Source organism: Nylanderia fulva, unplaced genomic scaffold (assembly GCF_048542155.1).
Source record: "Nylanderia fulva isolate GAGA-0341 unplaced genomic scaffold, ASM4854215v1 Scaffold4, whole genome shotgun sequence".
NCBI classification, from domain to species: domain Eukaryota; kingdom Metazoa; phylum Arthropoda; class Insecta; order Hymenoptera; family Formicidae; genus Nylanderia; species Nylanderia fulva.
Window position 1 is genome coordinate 3,738,654 of NW_028190476.1, and position 9,087 is coordinate 3,747,740.

General features: G+C 29.2%; 1 protein-coding gene across 3 annotated transcripts; it reads right to left on the reverse strand.

Moving 5' to 3' along the window:
* Positions 1 to 398: 398 nt before the first annotated feature.
* LOC114936191 (proto-oncogene tyrosine-protein kinase ROS-like) lies at positions 399 to 8,758 on the reverse strand. Of its 3 annotated transcripts, none has more exons than XM_029309296.2 (10): positions 8,648 to 8,758; positions 7,254 to 7,359; positions 6,683 to 6,773; positions 5,841 to 6,506; positions 4,177 to 5,615; positions 3,673 to 4,110; positions 3,293 to 3,510; positions 2,339 to 2,809; positions 1,724 to 2,080; positions 399 to 459 (listed from the first exon to the last, which is right to left on the reverse strand). In XM_029309296.2, the coding sequence occupies exons 1-10, from the start codon at positions 8,756 to 8,758 to the stop codon at positions 439 to 441; spliced, it is 3,918 nt and encodes a 1,305-aa protein (XP_029165129.2). In that variant the 3' UTR covers positions 399 to 438. The 3 variants fall into 3 exon arrangements, with proteins under 3 accessions (XP_029165129.2, XP_085342225.1, XP_085342226.1); XM_085486099.1 differs by having other exon boundaries at positions 6,683 to 6,803; XM_085486100.1 differs by lacking the exon at positions 399 to 459 and having other exon boundaries at positions 1,865 to 1,959; positions 6,683 to 6,803.
* Between the last annotated feature and the right edge of the window lie 329 nt (positions 8,759 to 9,087).

Below are 9,087 nucleotides of genomic sequence, written 5' to 3' on the forward strand. Positions count from 1 at the left end.
GAATGTATAGACAATGAAATAACTATCGATTGTGTTAAGAGGGGGATGATATTAGCGGTACAAAGAAGGAGGAGTATAGATGAACTTTGATACATCACATTAATCAATCACATTGGTCAATCACGTTGATGGAACTGCTCAAAATTCATTGTACTCTCTCCTTACGATGAAAATTACTTGCTCATCTCAAAAAAGATGTAAGAATGTAAAACTGTTCGATTGGACAAAAAAAATAGATGGGAATTATTGCTAATAATTATTAGAATAATATAGACAAACGACGATAAAATTGATGATTAATATCGATCTCAAAAATCGTTTGGTCAAAAAAAGCAATTATGCCTATATATTATATAATATTATTTGAGGTATCATTGGGGTGGTTAAATATTCAAAAAACACGACTGTGCTTCAGTTAAGATCTTCCATTTGAAGGTATCAACATTTTTTAGAAGGGAGCTGAAACAAAAAATGTATTTTATTATAAGAATCGGTAGAAAAGAGTAAAAAAGTGGGTATGCACTTGATGTTAGTGTACGCGTGTGTGTGTGTGTGTGTGTGTATACGTATGTATATGAGAGAGAGAAAGAGAGAAAGAAGAAATATTTAGCTGCAGCATTTTTCAACGATAACCGCATTCTATAAATGTATATTTGTGAAGTTTGATCAAGATCAGACGTAGGTGGAAAGAACACATACGAGTCTCGAAACACAAGAATCCTAGAACTTCTTCTCGCAAACGTTAATTAAGGCGTTTGTAGCCCAGAAAAGTAGAAAAGTAAGTGTAAGTGTGGAGGAGAGAGAAAGAGGGAAAAATTAAGGATGAAAGTGATGATGAGCGAAAAGAAACAAATAACATAGGTACATATTTTGTAAGATAGCAGTAGAAGCGATGCACGATAAATTTTTTGCACATGGCTACGTATTTTGGGAGTAAAACAAAAATCATTACTAGATTTGCGATACAAAGTGGAATTTGTAGATAATTGCAAATATATTTCGTAATGAAAGGTATATTGAAAAATTAAAAGAGTAATAAAACATTATATAAAATAAAGCTTACATAATATATAAATTTCACTATATTACATAATATAATATTATCAAGTTATGAAGCCAAATTAGGAAAAACATGTTTACTTCATAGAATAGAAATTAAATTGCAATTAAAAAGTAATCTTATATATGTTATAAGTTTGTATCTTTGACATTTAACTTGCGAAAAATTTGCTTTTCCTAAATTATCTATGAACATAATTTAGGCATAATAACTCATAAATATAATTTATAACTTTCCGTTAGCTGTACTATTTCTCGTGTCTATATATTAAAAAATACATATTCTACATTATATGTATATTATATGTATATTATAACTAACGTAATCACGTTACAATATTAGTAAAACAAAAATAATATAGAATAATATTAAATATGTATTATAAAATTTGAGCTAATGTCCCAGACAGCACCAAGTCTAAAATAGACGTATAAGATATCATTAAGAAAATCTTTAAGACAGCTTTATAAAAAATCTTATGATATGATATCAAAAAGACATCTTAAAGATATCTTAAAGATATCTTATGCGCCAATTTTGGACTTGGCGTTGTCTGGAGTCAAACCATTATTTTAATAACATTTTTAATCGATTATATCAACAAATTATTGCTCCATGCAATGACTTTGTTCCATGTATATAAAATTATTACTATCAATTTACCTGTATATGTCTGCTAATATTCCAAGGAATTAGCACAGCGTCTTGTATTTCGACTTTCAAGGTTTCTATATTTTCAAGACAAAGTTTGAAACTTGGCCTTTGGTTCACAATATTCCAGCAACTTTGCATTAATTCGTACAATTTATCTGGACAATTACGAGGTTTTGATAACTTATTCCCCGCACACACATGCTCCTTTATTTTGCTATTATGTATGGCAACATATGGTAGCTGACCTAATGACGTAATTTCCCACATTAGTACACCGAATGCCCACACATCGCTTTGTGAAGTAAATTTTTTGTATTTCAAAGATTCCGGTGCCATCCAGCGAACGGGAAGCGGGGTTCCTCCTTCCTAATTTTAATGCACAATTTTAGCGCAGTTAAGTCTTTTACCGAAGTCGTTTATTTTTTGAAGCAAACATTACGTGCAACATTATTTGCATGCAGCTTCATTCACATATCTCCGTTATATGTATACATACAAATATAAAAATAGGTTTACATTATAAAATTCTTATTTACATTTTAGTTACTTCAAAAAGAAACGATATATAATATTACAGCAATGCGAGAAAAAAATAGTTTTAACTATTTAAATAAATGCATATACCATGTAGTAAGAGTTCCGTTCGTAAATATCTCTAGCTAGTCCAAAGTCGCTGATTTTGACAATTCGATGTTCGCGATCTTTTGTCGATATTAAGCAATTTCGACACGCGAGATCTCTATGCACATAGCGTTGTTCTTCTAAGTAGCGACAACCCCGTGCAACATCTTCGCACATGGCAAGCAAGTCTTGTAGACTCAAAGCGTGCGGATGTGAAGGTTGCAACGTCCGACTCTCTCTCAAAAAAGTTAATAAGTCACCAGCTTCCATTAATTCCAATATAAGCCATGGTAGATTCGTCTCAAGACAGATGCCCAATAATTTCAACACATGTTTGTGGTCAAAGTTTTTCATAATCTGGGCCTCTTTCAAGAATTCATATTTTTGCTCCGAAGTAGCATGTTCTGGTAACATCTTTATGGCAACAGGTATTGTTTTTAACATTTCTAACATTTCAACACTTCCTTGATATACCTGCGACATATGTCATAATTAATACAAATTAATAGAGTGCATGCCAAAAATGTTTATATTAATTTTTGCAGTTTGTTAAGAGATTGATCATAAGAATCGAATGATTTTAAAAAATAAAATTTTAAGTTAATTTTAGAATATCTAAAATTATTTTCGTATTTGTGCCCGCTTTTCGTTAATTGCGCCGAGAATTTGCCGTAGCTGGACAAAGAAAACGGTGAGATAATTCCTTGAAGACTAGGATTCAAAAACGCAGATTCACTGCACGTGTACATCGAGACTTTATTTTGATGCGCCGAAAGTACGATTGCTCGCGTTTAACGTCAATAATGAAGAATCGAACGGCATAAAGTGCGATAGTTTTCATTACATAGTCCGGAATGCAATTATTTTTATTAAGAAATTTTTACCTCAATATTTTCTGATTAAAATGTTCAGGAAAATCTTTAAGGATATATTTAAAAAATAAAAAATAAATTTTACTTCTCCAAATGCGCCGCTACCTAAAAGATTTTGTACGGTAATTTGCTCTTTTTTTATTGTGATTGGTGCAAATTCGTCGAGATCAATTTGCGGTTTAGCATCGTGAACAAAGTTGGGTTCATAGCTCACGTAACGTGTTTCGTTTGCAGCTGGTAATTCGATAGCATATATTGAAGACGAAATTATTTGTTTTCTTTTTTTGCGTTGGCGATGCTTGCCTGTTATATAAATAAGCGTTGTAATACATTTAATACCGTACTTTGCAAAATTTAAATCATTTTCAGCAAATAAACTAATCTTTTAGAAATTTCTATACATATATATAATAAATCTAAAATAATTTTTCAATTTAAATTCTAAATTATTACAATTATACTTACAACAATAAAAGTAATAAACATAACAGATTACGATGGTAGCGATAAGACTCAATATAAATGGCAGAAAATTATATATGTATGGTATTAGGTATTGTATAGTTGATACTTCGACAGATTCTGATAAATTAATATCCGCTCCTGTTTCGTTCCATTTTCCAAAACCATAAACGTTTTTAGCCTGCACACGAAATCGATATTTCTGATTTATGTCTATCGGAGTTATCCAGCAGTAATTATCTGTTCCATTATAGTATAAATTCCAATGATTGTGTTTGCCAGTCTGATTGCTTCCTTCGTAATTATTTTCAACAATTACACCTTCCAGTCGATACAAAATCACTGGTGAATCATGAGCTTGCGCAGGTTCCCAGTTCAACTGATACGTCAAATTTGGAAGTTTTATTACCATAGGTATCCCAGGAGCACTTGGTACATTACCTTTGTTATACAAGAGTACAATTTATATCATATATATATATATACATGTTGTCATTGTTTACTCACCAAGAGTTTCAAAATTGAATCCTTTATCAGGCCATACGAAGTCCCTCTTATATTCGGGATATCTCAGGATTAAACGAAAATTGTATAGAGTTCGCGGCAGTAAATTTTTTATATAATATGTTATTTTATTATTATTTCTGTCGCTGTTATTCGCGATTTGCCACTCCCGCATCACGTTGTTTTTGTATTCCAGTATGGGACAGAATTCCGTGTGGATCGTCAAATTAACGCTAGAAATCCATGAGACATTCATACTAATTGTACTGACTCCACTTAAATTTAAATTATTCAGTTCTGACATGTAGATTGTTTTGTTTAAACTATCATTGAAGAACTGACTGAAGTTGTGTGGATACACACGCACATATATCTGATAGTTTTGTTGTGACTGTAGAAGAATTGTCGTGAAAAGCTTCCCATTTGTCGTATGTTCGATCTTATCAACAAGTTTTTTGAAGGAAGGCGACTTTTGTATTATTTCCTGCGTTTTATTTGAATATTGCATCCAATGCACCTCGTAGGTCACTGTCACGCAGTTTAGGTTCTTGGATGGCATCCAATAAACTATCGCTAAAGTTGGCATTAAAACTTGAACCGTCACATCTTTTGGCGCGTCGATCTTGTCTGGAGCACTCATCACTTTCACATCCGAGCCGAATTGCAAATTCATTGATAACTTGTCAAAGTAAAAATTGCTTAGTGCCAGTTTCAGCGTATATTCTGTGAACGGCATTAAATTCTTGAATTCGTAATGCCGTTCGTGTGTCACTACATTAAATTGCACGAACTTGTTACTGCCATTGTCCAAACATGTTAAATAACTCACGGAGATGTTATATATAGTAGTGGGTAATTTGTACTTTTTGCATCCGTCATTGAGCATCGGCTCTGGAAGACTTATGGTGATAGTGTGTACGGTTTTATTCAATACTTGAATACGATAATCTTTTATGTTAGGTATCAGACATTTCGTCTGGGGATATGGTTGTAAAGTTTTATCAAGAGATATGAGTGTCTTGATTCCATAATCAGAATTTTCTCGGTAATGTACGGTACGTACATATTCAAATTCATGTTCTTTGTTTTCGAAAAAACGATGTATTTTTTTAAAAATGTAGATTTTGTTTTTGTATTCGTTGAACACGTAAATGTTTGTTTTATCAAACGTTACATGTATAAAATTGTATTTTTTTCTAAACTCTGAAATTCGGTAACATTTACAACCATCAATATCTGTTATGACTAAATCATACCGTGTTTTCCAATATAATAGCGGTTCAATATTTGTTGTATCAATCTGGAAGATGGTAGGAGAGTAGTAGAAGTATCGTAGTTCGGAACAGAAGCATTTATTGTCTTTGTCAAGAACTTTCATGTTTTTTCCATCTAAATCCGATCGCATTATTTCAGACTTGAGATTATTGTACCAATAAATATATCTGAAAAATATGCATATTATTCACTATAATACTAATAAGATATTGCATCAGAAAATTATAAAAGATTATATATATTTAAATTGTTACAATTCTTTGTGAGTTTATGATTTCATAACTTATGATAAAAGAATAATCATTAAAGCATTGAAAAATTAATAAATGACATCAATTGTTAATTAAAAAACAAAGTTAGTAATTTTTTTAGATGGATAAAATTTAATGTACCCTGTTGATGGCAGAACATGGAAAAATTTTGGTTTATATTGATGTTTGTATATGTTAATTTCATCATATTTCACTATGCCCATTTGTTGCCATAATGTTAAGTCTAGCTTTATAATGTATATTCCCGTTGTATTCCCTTGTGTCCAATAAAGTTTTCTTTGAATCCAATCGATGCAGAGATTTTGCGCATTGTAAGTGAGCTTTGCTATTTTTGTGTAGCTTCGATTGGTTTTGATTTCGGTTGGATTAAAATCCGATGTTATTAGCTCTGACTGGTTATTTATTCCATATATTTTATATTCCAATGCAGAGTAAACGATTTCTTCATACATAACGCCCGTATCAAGTTCAATGGCTATCTGTAAATCTACATCCAACACATCCACACTAAATTTACTCAACATGTTGACGAGTAATAGAGGTATCGGATTCTCGTGCGTGGTGGACACATTGGTAAAATTAACATAAGAATTAAACAGATTATTCATTTCTATATTGAAATAGTAAGTTGTATCAGGTTTTAAATCATATACTTTGTATTCTAATATCGTAAATGTGTTAATATCTTTGATGTTTATTTGAATCGTTCGATTCAGATCCTCGCTCCAATACTGAATCTTACAATCTATTTCAACAAATTCATTTGTCAACTCAGGTTTGTCCCATCTGTAAAGAAATAAGATATCTTAATCTCTTTATTTTTAGCGAATTCTAATTTTAGCGAATTTCTGATAAAAAAATATATATAAATTATATATATATATATATATATATTACGTTTGCGTGTCGTTAAATTTAAAGGAATGAAAAAATACAAACTAAGAATTTAGATTCTTCTTTACCTCAATGTCACAAAAATATTTTTCTTGATTAGTTTGTTCTCGAATTCTACGAATGTCCGAATAGGAAATGTTGGTTTGCTTAGAATGCTTTCTGGAAATAGTGTACTATCTTCCTGGAGTACTATCAAAATCATAATTATACATAATTATAATCATACATATTTATATATAGGGATGGAGTATAAACAATAAATAAACCTTTCTAGACCAACTACAATAGTTAGAAACGACATAGCTAGCGAAGGAAGGAGATAGATTTTATTTTAAAATATTTCGTGAACAGATAGAGTGCTTGCATCCACCCTTCTTTTTCTCTATATTTTTGAAATATAATTCATATATATTTATTTATATATCTTTTTGTTGAGAGATATTTCTTTAAATTTAATTTTTTCATTTTTTTGAATTCGTATAAAAGTAGAAATCTTTCGTATCGTGTAATAATAATATTATTTATTATTCAGTAAACGATTTTTTGCAATTCGATTTTATTTTGAATTTGCATGTACAATTTTTTGCAACTAATCAGGAAATTTTGATAATATAAACATGTCTACAAATGATTTCTTACCGGTTAAATTTTTTTCAGTCACGTTGCTCAAATATTTCTGCATATATATCTTCTTTAATCGTAACAGGTAATTATTAACTGTGAAGAACTGAAAAGATGGTGTATCCTGTTGAATGTACAATATAGAAATTAATAAGAAATTATAACCGTCTCTCGCGTAGTAACTACATTATAGAAGATCTAGTTCTCTTCGATTGTTGAAACAGTTTTGTCTAATAATTCAGTTTTTATGTTAATTTTTGTTTATTAAATATCAATAATTTCTTGAAATAAGATTTTACTTTAATTCAATTTCTATATTCACGAATACGATTCTTATCAATGATAGTTTTAAGGTTTATATTGCAAAGTTAATTTCATTATCATTGTGTTGTAATCATAGAAATGTTTGAAATTTCTGTATTTAAAAATTTTATTAAATTCTTTTATATTTCTATTGTCTAATAAATTATTGTCTATTTTTCTATAAATTTAATTTTTATTATTATGTTCCAACGCAAGTGAAATTTGAAAAGCATAATAGCATAAGCATTTGATTTGTATTTTGCTTAAAATATGTACGTATGTAAATATAATAATATATGTTTATATGTACATGTTTATTATATACATATTGATACAATAAATAATATTAATAAACACATAGTGAATAAACAGCTATTTAGCTATATAGTTATAACTATAGCTATATGATTGACCTTAAAATATTTGATCGAGAGAAATTAATTGTACTGAAGTGCATTAATCAGATCTTCTATACGAGATTTAGTCATTCTTATTATACGTATGCAATTTATTTAAACTTCAAATTTATTATATTGGTTTTGTTAAATAAAAAATAATTTATTGCAAATTTTATACAAAAATTTAAAAAATATTTTTAAAAAATTAAAAAATATTTAAAAAGGTAAGATGTTTAAAATATTTAAAACAATAAAGATGATTTTAAAAATTAAATAAAAATCAAATCACGTAAATAAATAATCATGTAATTATATAAAAATGTTACATATTTTTTATCAATGTAGAAAATAAACGGAATGGTTAATGTTAAAAATTTTTATTCCTAAATAAACTAATTATTTCAACATATGTTTTATTATGTTTAAGTTTTAACATGTATCGTTTTAATTAAGTATAATAATTTTGTAATATATAATATTATTTATTTAACGTAAAACACAAAATGAAATAGGTTTTTGTATATTTTTCGTAGCATCAAAATTGTGTCATTATGTATATATATATATTGTGTAGTTTTAATTACCCAAATAATTTCTTAGTTACAATACATAATATTTTTCTTTCATTTTTTATCTACGAAAAAGTTTCTTATTTACATCAAGTTTAAATCAATACCTACTTATGAAAATATCCTTTTTCTGAAGACTGACCTGAAATATATTCTCTTGATCTTCTTGAACCTCTGAATAAAACGCGGTTACCGCTCTCGTTAACATTAACACTTTTAATAAAATACATAATATTTTTAGCGTTACAAACATGATAACTTTTTCTCTTGCAGATATTTCTACTTGAATCGTTTTCACGCGATTCGTGACTGACCAACACTTACTGATCAATGCATATCAATTATTTCAATTGGTATCTGAATATATAGTCGGAGTTTTATAGCTACTAATTGTGACGAGGGAGATCTGATATTTGCGATGATACTCATCTATATAAATTTCGATTGAATTCGGTTGTGCTCGATCATGTTCGGCTAATATATATGTGTATGAAGAAGGGTAACTGATTTTTATGATGAAAGAGGAGTAGATAAACTTTGGTACACCATGTTAATCGACTATGTTGATCAACCACGTTGACG